Genomic DNA, 14,841 nt, shown 5'->3' on the forward strand with positions numbered 1-14,841 from the left:
TAGTCATATGGGGCGAACAAAGTGTGCATTTCCAGGAAGCGAAATAAACCATTTTGGGTGGTCGCTTCACGTGATTTGATTTGATACCTACCACATCACGGATCCGATAGCTGGGATCCTTAAAAAGCCCCTGGTATAGCTTTAATCGTGGAGAACCATGGATTACTTACGGTTCTTCTGCTGCCACGATAAGCCAACGATCTTGGAGGATCCATCTGGAACAAGGGCAGCCACTCGCGATTACCATTTAACGCCACTGATCTTCAATGATCTCGATTTCGCCTACCCCCCTATCTCCTCCCCCGACCACAATCCCCGCAGATGGGAGGTGCGCATCAAGTTTTGTTGGCTTTTCCCACAGTTATTGACAGGCGGCAGTCGAGGCGGCTTAAGGCCATAAACAAATAGGCAAACACGGTCGCTAGTCACAGCGACCAACGCAAGCCAAGTGGCTGAGTGGCTTTTGGCCAACTTGTTTTCTTCGATGTTTGCTATTTGGTGTTTCCGGCTTCGTTTTGTATTTGGTATTTCGTATTTGGTATTTTGTGTTAGTTTGTGTGGCGGATGCTGCTACTAAGATCTCTCGGCTTTTTTGTGTGTGCTTTTGTGGCGCGTCACAAAAAAAAAAAGAAGGCGCAGCGGTAGCAACTTGTCTTCGACTGCTGTTTAAACGGCAAATAATGAAGACGAGGTGGTGGCTACTGACGGCGACAGGCGACGACAGCTTTGTCATTGTGCAATTAACGCCAGGAAAAATTCAAATTAATTGCCACCAAAATGGCGCCAATAACGCTGCTGAAATAAAAAGCCATCGCCGATGGTTGATGGCCAACTGACACGCCTAAGATATGTGGCCATCAAATGAGTGGTAAATAAATGAGTGGGGCGTGTGTTACCCAAAGAGTTGCCAACCGGCAGTGACTGATTAACTTTTTACTAACTAAACCATATTAATTCTGCACAAACAGAAATAGTTTTTGTTGAGTATTACGTGATATTTTATATGTAATATATTATTAAATCAGGCATTTGGTGAAATGGTAAATCCATTTAGTACAATAAAGTTCTTTTTTGAACAATATCCTTTTCTCATAGAAACCCATTACCAAGTAATCAATTTCATTTGTTTTTATCAGCATATCGACCCCTTTCCTTCCATTTGCCTGATATTTACCATTTCGGTGCCATTTCCCATTGAACCCATTACGGATCTTGTTACCATAATGTCAGCACTAAAATGGCTTCCTCTACCGCCGAAAAGAGATCGCCACCACCACTCTACTCTTTTGCACATGCCACCACCACCACCATCACACGCTCCGGTGGTTCCCCTTTCGCCCCGCCATGTTTCCTCGATGGCTGCTCGTCGGATCGCACTTCCGGAGTTCGCGGACCGCCAGAGTGGACGATGATAATGCATTATGCATTCCGCCGCCTGGGTTTTAATTGTTATTAACTCGAGATAAGCAGAACTTTAACACCTATAGTTAGGTCGGGCCAGAAAATGTAGCCGAGCATGCTAAGATATAATTTCAACATTTTATAAGCACTTAACAACCCAAAAACCGCTGGTCATGCACCGAAAAAAAGTAGTTAGAAGTAATAGAATATTAGTTGTTTAAGAGCATAGAAAGAAAAACATTAAATGTCAAGAGAGTTTATTTTTTAAGAAAACGTTTAGAAATGTATCTTTATCCAATTGTAAAATATATCCCTGATATTGAGCGATTTAAATTTAGTTGCATTCTTTTTCCGCTGTGCATAAATTTTTCGGTAACAAAAACTGGCTGCCTTTTCCTTTCGCTGGCGGGGGAACGGGAAATATAAATTGTCGGACCCCGAAATTCTACACTGTCATCAAAGCGTAACTAAACGCCCATTTTTCTCAACTTTTTGGAGTCTCTTTCGGGCCGGACAGCCATTTTCGGTAGTTATTAGTGGCATATTTTGGCCTAAAGTGCGTGAACCATGTCGAACAGCCAGCGCAGGCAACAAAATTTATTGTTTAGTAGTGGAGTGAAGTTAACAACAAAATGGACCTCCCAGCGAAAGAGAAAGACACGCAACGATCCCAACGCGGACCTGGCCAGAAAAAATATTAACGCCTCGAGCGGTAAGAGAACCAACAGTTGGTTAGTGGTAACTGTTGTTTTTGTTGCCAGGTGAGAGGTAGTGGGAGGGGTGGACCAGGCGGCCAAACCTCTCACCTTATTGGTCGACCAGGTCCAGAGACCGACCACCCGACCACCATCATCGATGCTTGGATGCCCCGGCCCCTTCTTCCTCTTCTTCGGCCGATGATGATGATGATGGCGTTGATTATGGCTTATTTTCAAATCTCACCCATATACATGCGCACCTCTCCGTCCAGCCTCATTCCCACTTCTTGGAAGTGAAAAAGTGGGCAAGAGCAAATTATGTGGAGTCATCAATGGCAGGCCCAGGCATCAGAATCGTAACATCTTAGCCGGAGTGGGAGTGGAGAGCACGCAAGCCCTGGCTCTGGAATCTGGAATCTGAAATCTGGAGTTGGCCATTGGTGGTTATTATGGCAATGAGTGTGGGGCAATCTTCTGGCTTCAGCTAAGATAACTCAGGCTCTTAGATGGCCAGCATAGAAAGTCTTGGAGTCTTGTGCTGATCTTGAATTACTGCAGCTTAGACTCTTTCATTTCTTAGAATAAAATCGATCACAAAAGGATCTCCACCCATCTGTTGATACTTGCAAAATGTTTCAAAAACCCACTCCAACAATATATAAGCTACTAAAATAACAGATTATATAGAAAATAGGCGGAAAAGAGAGTTCCCTCCCCAATTATGACCAAAAATGCCCTAATGGTGTTGATCTGCCATAAGAGCCCACGAAAACATTAACAACCTCTTGCATCGGGTTAATCGTCTCATGTCATGCCCATTAGACTCGATCAATCTCGACCTATGCCCGTTCATCTGGCCCGATCTCTGCAGCAGATTCGAGCGTAAAATCGAGTGCAATAAAACATGCAGAAGACACACAGCAAGTGCCCGACTGTTTTCCATCAACAAAGACACGACATGCTCAGCTGAAGAACTCCTCCGATCGCGAGCTGTCCATGATCGCAGCAATGATCACGGGACCTCAACCTGAACCTGGAACCCCGGATCCCGATACCGATCCCAATCCCAGTACCAATCCCGATCGAAGCGTAGCATTTTTGCACGGCACATTAGCTGTTTGAGAAACAGGAGGCCCATAAAGTTGTAGTGTTGCAAATTTTTATTTGGAAGCAATTTTCACACCCTGCGAGGGACGAAACGGGCCCAGCGAGTCATGCGGCGATCGGTGCTGACCTATGACCCCTGGCCAGTGGCCGTAGCTGCTGCTGCTGCTGATTCTACCAATTCTGCTGACAGGACACAGCGTGGCTAATTCGGAAACGCTTGACAACATATTCAGAGGGTAAAAGGCGAAAATTGGTAGAGGGAGTCGGAGTCACAGAGACGCAAAGTTGCAAATGATGCCAAATGATTGCCGACCATATAAATTCCGATTGTGAGCGATTAGCAGGGAAGTCTGCCTGCTGTCCAGGTACAGGACCACGCCCTCCGCCTCCAGCGTTTTAGTCGCGCTTCAACGCCGGCGATTATTTGCAATTATGAGGAGAGATTTTACACTTTTAGTGAAACAACTCCCACTGCAAAAAGGTGCTAGGAAATGGTTGTGGAAATTCAAATGCAAATGCAACGCAACACAAGTTTGACTTTTCGACTTGTTTTCTAATCACCTGAGTTTGGGAAACTCCTCTGAGTCCCAGCTCCTTGTTGGTTGACCAAATCGTAGACCTTCAATAAATTTCCAAGGACACACACCACTCGGTTGGAAAATATTTGGTTCTCTTCAAGGTCGAAACTCTCGGGGGTTTTGGACGTCGATCGGTTTTGGTTTGTTTAGAATTGTTGTGGCGTTGTTTTACGAATAGATATTACTTTGATGGATTAGCCATATCGCATTGAAGGTCGCCTCTTGGTTAGCCTCGAATTTGTTACGACCTGTTTTGTGTTGGCTAACCAAAATACAAACTCCGCACTAACAGTGCGAGCAACAATTATGCAGAAAAAACGCACGAGTAACTTATGGAATTTACACTTTGACATATACAGATGTGGAAATATTCTTCCTTTTTCCATATGCTTTGATAATCATTATCGTAGATATTGAGTTAGTCTTAGAGATATATTGTTATAAATTCCTCTTAGCATTTTAAGTTATGCCCTATTATTTCGAATAGTCTTTGATTTGATTAAAAATTTGTCTTCCCAAAAAGACTTTAATTGCCTCAGATAATTGCTTATCGTAAAGAAATTACCACCACTCTCGCTATCTGCCATTAGTTAATGAATAGACCCACCGGACTTTAGTAGGTCTGCCGATTTGGGTTATTTTTACAACCTCGGAGGGCGAGCGGGATGGAAGACGAGGAGAGGTGATCACTACCTACAGCGGAGAGAGGTTTAGATTTTATGATATATTTACATTCCAGCCTTCTGTTCTTACTCACTCGCCGTGAATGTCTGGGAGTGCGTGTGTGTCTCATCATTTGGATTTTCCGCGGTAATAAAATTAATAAGAACTCGCTAATTTTTCAGGCCCCGGGGCCTAAGCAAATAAACATACACTATTTCCTGCAACTCCTCCACCCTTTTCCCCTAACTCTTTTCCAGCGCCCAGACTGTGCTAATATTTGCCAAGGGATATTATTGGGCCTAAACCGAAAACGGAACTCTTTCCGTTCGCCATTTTGCTGGCCAGCAAAACGCTCTTCCTGTTGTTGTTTACCAATGGATTGAAAAGTAAATGAATATATTTATTAGGAACATATATGTCTTGTCCTACACTATAATTAATTTAAAATCTCTATCAGACCTGGCATGCTCTGAACAGCGAATAAATGTATAATTCATTGAAAATGGCTGAAAGAAAAGTGTTCTATAGGTGGGGAGGGCGGATAAGGTGGGGGGATACCTGCTCTTCTTGGGCTGCACAGACTGTCCAATTAGTGGAAGCGGCCAAGCAATGGATGAGGAAAAGGTAAGACATAAACTCGGTTCGGAATGCCAAAGTGTGTGTTAACAATCCTCTGAGAGTGAGGGAGCTGGCTGCATCCAAGCGCAGTACATAAGACTACTCCGAAATCTACTCCGAAAAGCAGCAGAAAACTTGTTCTGACACGGCAAATGTATGGAAATGTTTAGGGAAACAGGCATATTAAAGAAACTTCTGGGTTTATGTTTCTCAATATTTATAGTGATAAAGTAGATAAATTTATTTGCTATCGATATGAGGATACTTTCATAGCCAAAAGCTAGAGTTTAAATGTAGTAATACCTCTTTTTGAATACGATTTGATGCTAAAGTTATACATTCATAAGCTAAAGATAAAAGACCACCTCAACAGTCGAAAATAATAGTTCAAACCCTTTATTAGCCAAACAGTAAGCGTATCAAAAACACCATGAAAACCAATCCCATAAATACCTTACAGAAATAGGCGAAAAAATTGCGACAAATATGTATAATTAAATGCAGTCAAAGCTATGACGAAATTCATGAGGTTGCGCAAATAATCGGGCAATACAATCGATTACACCGAAAATGCCGGGCAGAGTTTTTCCATTTCCGCCATTTCTTATTGGGCCATGCTGGCTATGTACCGCACACACACACACGCACGCACACTTCAAAGCGCAACACACACGAAACGTTTACGAAGAGACAGAGAGAACGAACGATCACCGCGCCATATAGCGGTGCTCTTCTGGCGCACGCAGCTGCATGGCAGGAGTCAGGGTATAGCTCCACCCCACTCGCACACACACACCATCGGGCGGTCGTGTGTGCGATCCGAAGACGAAGACCGACGATGCGATCGGATCGGGGATCTCGGGTCGCTGCTGACAAACGCAGAGTCGGACGAAAGAACGCACCGTGTGTTTCAGTTAAGCGTTGGCACTGAACCGGGCAACAATCTTCACTCCTCCGCTCGAAACGCCGCGATCGACCGATCTATAACTAGCCATCTATAACTAGAGCGAGCAAGCCGAGTGTGTTCTATCGAAACAGCCGAATTTACGATACAAGATATATTTGTATATGCGTGGAAAACTTACAAGTTCTTGTTGTGTCCCATGATTGCCGTGTGATCCAGCGGAATTAATCGCACAAATATGAGCAGCAATATCGGCATACGCATGCTAATGATGATTATGCCTCATTTATAGTGCGCTAATTGAACGCGAAATTGCTCGATACATTCAATATAACCAAACCATTCGCAAACAAACAACAACTCGAAGGGAAGTATCTATCATACCCCGTGTGTCAGTGAGAGTGTGTGTGCCGTCGAACAGATAAACCCGATCAGCAATAATGGATATCAGCTATATCTTCGTCATCTGCCTGATGGCCCTGTGCAGCGGCGGCAGCAGTCTGAGCCAAGTCGAGGGCAAACAGAAATCCGGAAGGGGCCGAGGCTCCATGTGGTGGTAAGTTCATTGAATATTTTCCATTAAATTGGGCAATTAGCGGGCGGGCGAAAATAATATCAGCAAACACCAGCCGAGGAAAAATTGTAAAGCAGAAGTCAACGAACAACAACAAGGCACGCGCCGAAACATTTGGGGAAACATTTCCCACAGTAACAAACCTACAAGCAAACAAAATCAAATGAAAAAAAAAAGTTTAAAGGTCTTGTGCGTCACGCACCAAATGCGGAAGCCACAAAATGCACACACACTTAAAACTGAAATAAAGCTTCGACTTCTTCCCAACTTCGTTCATCTTCTCGCCTGATGAAAGCAATTAAAAATTCTAAGCGCGCATTCAACTTTTACTTGGGATAAACTTTGTGTGTGTGTGACACAGTTTTAGATATGAATGGGGTTTTGGGTGAATGGCAGGGGAGCAATAAAGACTCGATAAGGAAGTCAAGACTAGGGGATCTACCGCAGAGATGCAACAACAGTTATTGATGGAGTAAATCAAGTTCGTTGCCTAAGTCTTTCGTTTGGCAGGCGGAAAAATTGTTGATGTGCATTTTACAAATTTATTAAAAGTGTAAATTGATCCAAAGTATTGTGAACGAATACGATTTAAACTAAACAACAAATGGGTTGTTCCGTTAAATATAAATAATTTACTAAGGCTTTTAAAACATTTTGAGACTAACTGATATTTGTCATTGATATTATTACTCAGCTCCCAGAGATTCCCAGCTTTGATGAGTTGTTTGTTTGACTTTTATCATGTGCAAAACTTCAGCTAAGCCTTAATAACTTTTTATAACGGCATAAATTTCGGCCTGAACAATAAAAATCAACACAAATACATAAAAACACAACGACACAAATTGCGACTGCGACTTCGGATTGCCGTCGCATAAATCTCAGTTCGGGGCATCGATTTAATCCGTCTGGGAATTGAAATCGATTGGCAATCGCTGACCCGCGGATACCCACAGATGTTACACTTTCGATCAAGTTTTTATTTTATTTACGTACTTTTATTAATTTTCGTTGCATTGCGCAACGTTCTGTTCCCACCGCAATCAGCATTCAATTGAATTGGCAATTAATTTGCATTCTCCGCTGCCTGTCAATAAACATTTGTTTATACTTGTTTATTGTCTGTTATGTGAATAAATAAATGTATATATACGCGTTGTTGCTAATGAAGCGCAGAAAAAATATTATAAAGATCAACAATTGAAACAAGAAAATAAATTATGACAGGTCACAGAGAAGAAAAGCGTTAGCCGACAGGTGTCTGCAAATATTTGTCCATCCCCGTGTGAGTGTACCAAATTTATATATGCGTTTGCTATGTGGTTTATGCTTGAGTAACGCCGGCAATTGACGTATACCGCCCAGAAACAACAAATATTCGAAATAGAAAAGACACAGAAAAGCCGCAAATGAAAAACCGAAAAAACCAAAAGAAAAACAGCTCGATCTCAAGTAAAGTGGAAAGACACATAAGACGCTGGAAAATATGACAAAAAAAATATTGTTCAGCTGGTGGAAATCCTCGTCCCCTTCATTCTCGTTCTCATAATTAGGCGAAAAACTCAGCCAAGCATTTAATAGTTTTGACAACCTCTTTCCGAAGATTGCTCTATTAACTTTCGGTTTTCTGGCTCATTTTCTTTCAGGGGCATTGCCAAGGTCGGCGAACCCAACAACATTACGCCCATCATGTACATGGACCCAGCGATCCACTCCACGTTGAGAAGGAAACAGCGTCGCCTGGTCAGGGACAATCCCGGTGTACTGGGAGCCCTGGTCAAGGGCGCCAACTTGGCCATAAGCGAGTGCCAACACCAGTTCAGAAATCGCCGCTGGAACTGCTCGACGAGAAACTTCTCGAGGGGCAAAAATCTATTCGGCAAAATCGTTGATCGAGGTGAGTTAACCATATGATTTTTTCTTGATTGAAAATAACACTTCATTTAATCACTGCCGCAGTACTTGTAACTCACTTAAGACTCCTTTTACCATGGGAAATATGATCCACTGATCTATTCTTGGCAACGCCTTCTTTTTTGCCTTAGCTAACTACTAGAAAACAAGGCTACCACACAAATTGCTTGCATAACCCAGCTCGAATCCAGTTTTTCCCTTTGACTGGCCCTTTATTTATGTTATGAAATGTCACTCCCCTGGACCTCTTCGGTATATGTGGCGCTTGTTTGTTATTGTAATACGATCTGAGCACTTGGCAGCATGTATATATTTTGTATATGGGTTGACTACCCTTTTGAAGGGGCCACTTTCCCCTGGACGGACAAGCGGCTCGGATCGGGTCGGAGGAACAAAGAGTTGGCTCTGTGCTCGCTGCACTTGCTCCACTTGCGTTTCGGTTTCAGCGTGTTTATGCTAATGAGCACAAGTTGGCAGCACCACTGGAACCAGTGAACCACTGTTGTCACTCACTCAGTCATTCAAATCAATCAAACGTGCTTGTCTTCTGGGAGTTTAGTTCGCCTGCTGCGCCAGCAAAATCCCAGGAGAACGGCCAGTTTTTCTTATATCAATGTAAACAAAAGTCGCGCATGCGCAGTTTTTGTCCTAGCGCGTTTTTAGCTAGAAATCCATACGACTCCCGCCCCGCCTGCTGTTTTATTAGCTACTGTTTTGTCCTGTTCCCTGAGATCCTGCAACTGAAACTGAAACTACCTGATGTCCCTATATATATGTTCATAGTGGGCGTGGCAAGCGTCGCGTGGCTTCGACATTCCGATTCCGCTGCGTCCGTCTGTCAACGGCAGCTGACTTTTATAGCCAGGCTCTTGACCTTATCAAGTTATTTTGACTCTCCGCCAACATCCTTTTTATGAGCTCTCGACATTTTATGGATTACTTAAAAAGAAAAGGGAAATTATTGCCCTGGTGACAGCTTTTTATCGCAGCACTTTCATCGCTTTCCACAATCAAATTTTTTAATGTATTTGCTGTGCCGTGCCCTTGGCCCTAATTAACACCTAGAGCGCACCATTAACACTTGGGGTTCGGAGCTGAGTCAGTGGCTTCCAAACTGCTGGAAACTGAAAGAAGTAGGAACCCTGCCAGCGGGGCATACCGAAATTCCCGTCTCTTGACTGGGTTCTCTTCTTTTTGTCGTTCTTAGTCCTAGGGCTGGCCTAACTTGTTTTCTAATTGGTGACACCTTGTCAATTTGCCACGCCACACGCTTTAACAGGCAGTCTCTATTAGTGAATTTTCGTTGGGTTCCTCGTACAGATCCCTTTTTGGCAATCATCGGTTCGTGACGAAGCCGCCCCGGGTGTCCCTGAGTCCCAGTGTCTCTATATTCCTATGCCTATATTCCTGTGGGTTTTATATCAAGAGGTCTAAACTATTCCGGGAACTGCTGACGCTGCTGTCACTAAGCAGCTTAACCCCGAGATGAGCTGTACTCCCGGTTTTTGGTGCGAGGCTGAGGATCAGCAAGGCATCCTGCTTCTGATTTTCGTCCTGCTCTCAATTTCAATCAGCTCGAGCCACGCCCACTCGCAGCGGAAATCCTTTTTGGCAATTATATAAAACAGAAAGACAGAAACGTATCGCATTACATGCGGAAATTTATTTTTTGGTTGCTCCATTTTGGCCACACCCTTTCTTTGCTTAATTGCTCAGGGTGCACCACCCCCGCTTTTTATTTTATATTTCGTATTTATTATCTTTTGTTCGCTATTTACACATAAAACGAGGAAAGCAAAGCCACAAAAGGAGAGTACGAACTGCAAACAACATTTCGCTTCCAAAAGGTAACGCGAATTCTTGCTAAGCTAATCACCAGAAAAAAAAAAAACAAAGTCACCAATGACTGTGTCACGCCCCTGAGTCCGCTCCTCCGCCCCCCGTTCCGATCCCTCCTCGCACCCCCGCCTCTGCGATTCCCATACCGTTTGCGCATGCGCCGCCGTCTTATCGCGGCCCAAACATCTTGCACATATTTACACACAATTTACCTGTGTGCGCCTTCAATTTCGTTACATACGTGAAATTATTTAAGGAAAAACGAAACCACCAACGACAAACAAACAAACATTAACCGGGAATTGGAGGCTCACTCCGGTATAGTTTCGAAAAAATAAACCAAATTATTTCGTGGTCGAATTCCAGGAAATCGAAATCAAAAGCGGCAAAATTCCTAACACCAAGCGGAAGTTGTTTTCCGTGATACGGAGAGCGCAAGAATGTGTCAATCGTCAAGTGCAGACTAGTCAATCACAGATGCGTCAATCAACACCTCAACGAAAATAAGTTAGGCAGTGATTTTGGTTGGGCTGGCTCCTTTCGAACTCTAAATGTTACTACTCATATCAAATCGGGAAAGAGTTTTTCATTTAATAATAAATACTACACTCGAAGTACCTTACACTCTTCGAAACGCAACTGGAAATGCCAAACAAGGTTGACAAGACTCTACCCAGGAATTTTCAGCTACCTGACCGGCGGGACCATCCCTATATATATATCATATCTTGAGCTATGAACCGAGGCGAAACCACTTGAAAAATTATCTGCAACATGTAAATTCAATTTTCATTGTTCTTTATCTGTGATGGTCTCGCACTCAGAGCAGAAACCGAAACAGAAACAGAAACGGAGGCAGTTACTAAAAATAAAAAATAAATGTAAAGACCACAAGGGGAAACTGTCCACTCAAAATGGATTGTGCCGAGATGGGCTCAAAGTGTTAAGTTGGAATTTATAGTTGAGCGTTTAATCTGTGTCAGGTTTTGGTGCGTTCATCTCTCTTTTCCGCCGTGCCATCGTGGCATTGATAACTTGAAGTGTCATAATTGACCAGGCTTTGGAAGACAAGTGCCATTACTCATAACGAAAATTTCAACTCTTGCCCACGACGTCTCCGGCCATCACTTCACTTGGTCGAGATTGAGATCTTGTCTTGGTCGCGGTATTGGTCTTCGGTGCCAAGTGGAACACCCAGAAGGCGAAAATAATGACTGCACAGAGAAGAAAACTCATGAAATCAGCCATGTGGACATTCCATGCGCTTAAAAAATATTTTTCTCACCCAAACAGTATTTTAATATTCTAAAAATATGTTACATTTGACTAACTGAAATGTTTTATTTGTTATAATTCTAGGCTGCCGAGAGACGAGCTTCATTTACGCAATCACCAGCGCGGCGGTAACCCACTCGATTGCCAGGGCCTGCAGTGAAGGAACGATAGAGTCGTGCACCTGCGACTACAGCCACCAGTCGAGATCCCCACAAGCGAACCACCAGGCGGGCAGTGTGGCCGGCGTGCGGGATTGGGAGTGGGGCGGCTGCTCCGACAACATCGGATTCGGGTTCAAGTTCTCCCGGGAATTCGTCGATACCGGCGAGAGGGGTCGCAATCTGCGCGAGAAGATGAATCTGCACAACAACGAGGCGGGTCGAGCGGTAAGTTTAGCCACACAACATTAATACACTGAGAAACGAATATAAATAGAGCCAATATAATACAACAAGAAATGAGGTATGATTTGGCTTTATTTCATATACTCTTTTCGCAGTGTACCTCGTAATAAGTAGTTCAAATGTTCGGTTTAAGCCTGGCTGGGCGATTTACGACTGGAGCGCTAATAAAAACCAGCGACGACAATTTCCGTCCCCACAATTAATTGGAGCCGAACGCCAATTGGCCTAGCTTGTAGAGATTAGCGCTCTCTCATTCGCTCCCCTCCAGCTGTCTCCTTCATTCGAATGAGAATGTGGGGGGATTTCTGCACTCGTTTGCGCTTGTGTCGCTCGTATATTAACTCGTTGACAGCTTCCAGTTCCCCTCTACATGCAAGAAAATAGTAGGACTCTAGTTTTGGGGGCACTGTACAGTGGTCGAAAGTTGAGAAATTTGTGATTATACAGAAATGTAAAAGGAGCAGTTTTCTTCATTGCCGATAAATGAGTTTTAATGGTGGGATTATATTTAATTATTCACATATTGCAATGGACTTTTTTGGCCTGACCAAACCACTGTGCACCGCCACTCCTGCTATCCACTTTAGTGGGGCGTAGAAAGTAGCACACTGCGCCAACATCCACTACATGCACTGTATCCAGCTAGAGTCGACCGATCCCTCCGGATCCGGGCCTAGTCCTCCAACTTTTTGGGGAGGGAGCAGGGCCCACCGCCTGTGTTATTATTTTATTACTTGTTATGGGCCGCAGCTCCGTAATCATTGCGATCAGCATGATGATGATCATCGGGCTGCTGCGGCCGCTGCTAACCGAACTAACTGAAGGCCCCCAACTGCGTTGATTTCTTACTTTTGGTCCGCGCACAACAATTACAACCAGCAACTTCGGGGGGGACATGCAACAAGCGCACAGCAAGTTGCAACAACATTTATTGATTTTTAATAACTGCAACAACGTGGCAGGCGGGCCGCCAATCTCCCAGCCAGCCAGCCATTCAGCCAGCCATTCAGCCAGCCATTCAGCCAGCCATTCAGCCAGCAAAACGGCAAAAACAACCGGCCAAGAAAAAACAGCAAAATAATTAAGTGAAAAACATATTGCGAGTCGATACGCAAGAAGCCTAATAAAGTCATACTAATGAACAATCTCTCCCCGCTCTTTTCCCATCTACAGCACGTCCAGGCGGAGATGCGACAGGAGTGCAAATGCCATGGCATGTCCGGCTCGTGTACAGTGAAGACCTGTTGGATGCGACTGGCCAACTTCCGTGTGATTGGCGACAATCTGAAGGCCCGCTTCGATGGAGCCACCCGCGTGCAAGTGACTAACAGTCTTCGGGCCACCAACGCTCTGGCCCCAGTTAGTCCGAATGCAGCCGGCTCGAATTCCGTGGGCTCCAACGGCCTGATTATCCCCCAGTCTGGTCTGGTCTACGGCGAGGAGGAGGAGCGCATGCTGAACGACCATATGCCGGACATCCTGCTGGAGAACAGCCACCCGATCAGCAAGATCCATCACCCGAACATGCCGTCGCCCAACAGTTTGCCCCAGGCTGGGCAGAGGGGCGGACGAAATGGACGTCGTCAGGGGCGCAAGCATAATAGGTAAGGATCGCCAGGATATTTTTGTTTACAAATCATAACTTAATTTCTTAAAAGGAACACAGCTTAGATTATAGTAATCTCACAAACAAGCATGTTTACTCATTACCTTCTCGTTTTGTTCCTTGCAGATATCACTTCCAACTGAACCCGCACAATCCCGAGCACAAGCCACCCGGCTCGAAGGACCTCGTCTATCTGGAGCCTTCGCCGAGCTTCTGCGAGAAGAACCTGCGGCAAGGCATCCTGGGAACCCATGGGCGCCAGTGCAACGAGACCTCGCTGGGCGTCGACGGCTGTGGGCTGATGTGCTGTGGGCGTGGCTATCGGCGAGACGAGGTCGTCGTGGTGGAGCGGTGCGCCTGCACCTTCCACTGGTGCTGCGAGGTGAAGTGCAAGCTGTGTCGGACCAAGAAGGTCATCTACACGTGTCTGTAAGGACACTGCCCGCCTCCAGCCCTCCCGTCCTCTGAAGCCGCCCTCTTCGTTCTTTGTATGTGTTATGTATTTTGTCTACGCTTAGCCTTTGTTATTAGCACCTTAAGAACCTAGACTATAGCCTAGTTAAAGATACGACTAACCGCCCCTGAAGTGTACCATGCAAAACCCTTTAAGCTCTCACTTTTTTTTAGCAGTATTACACAAGGAATATTAACGAATAGATTTTGAAGAAGAAGTGAGGAATACAACATGTGTTTGCCCAGTTTTTAGTCATGTAAGCCAGCTCCCAATCGAAGCAAAATATTTTGTAAATTACAAAGCCCCCCATTTTTGTACCCCTAGATAATAGTTATCGATTTAAAATACTTTAGTGTAGCTTAAAGTTTTCGAAGCGCGCCCCCTTTCTGCTGAATCCCTCCCCACGCTGTCGTTTAAAATCTTTTTAAATCATTGAAAACAAGACTGAAAATTCAAAAAGCGCGCAGCTCCTTCCTCCTCACTAGCGAGCACTGCTTGAACTGCTTGCATACTGCTTTGGCCAGGACCAAAACGTATGCGAAGTGGGCAGTATAATAGTTCGAGAAAATCGGTAACCAGGGCTGGAAAACATTTGGAATGCAACACTAAAAATTCCACTACTGTTTTTCCACTTCCATGGTCATACAAAACAAAACTAATTCTTTTGTGTACATAAATAAGCTTAAATTAACTTTTAGTTTTAGATTAAATTCATACCAACCCCACGAAGTACAGAAAAAGATTTTAGTTGCTTGGAATTTATGAAATTTTGCACACGAAATATTTTTTTTTGTAAACACATTTAA

At 44.3% G+C, this 14,841-nt stretch overlaps 1 protein-coding gene across 1 annotated transcript; it reads left to right on the top strand.

Moving 5' to 3' along the window:
- Positions 1–5,938: 5,938 nt before the first annotated feature.
- On the top strand, positions 5,939–14,594 carry LOC27208442 (protein wingless). The gene is made up of 5 exons (XM_016184008.3): positions 5,939–6,525; positions 8,190–8,440; positions 11,656–11,957; positions 13,149–13,579; positions 13,708–14,594. The coding sequence occupies exons 1-5, from the start codon at positions 6,410–6,412 to the stop codon at positions 14,012–14,014; spliced, it is 1,407 nt and encodes a 468-aa protein (XP_016023932.1). The 5' UTR covers positions 5,939–6,409; the 3' UTR covers positions 14,015–14,594.
- Positions 14,595–14,841: the final 247 nt, after the last annotated feature.

This window comes from Drosophila simulans, chromosome 2L, assembly GCF_016746395.2.
Source record: "Drosophila simulans strain w501 chromosome 2L, Prin_Dsim_3.1, whole genome shotgun sequence".
Lineage (NCBI taxonomy): Eukaryota > Metazoa > Arthropoda > Insecta > Diptera > Drosophilidae > Drosophila > Drosophila simulans.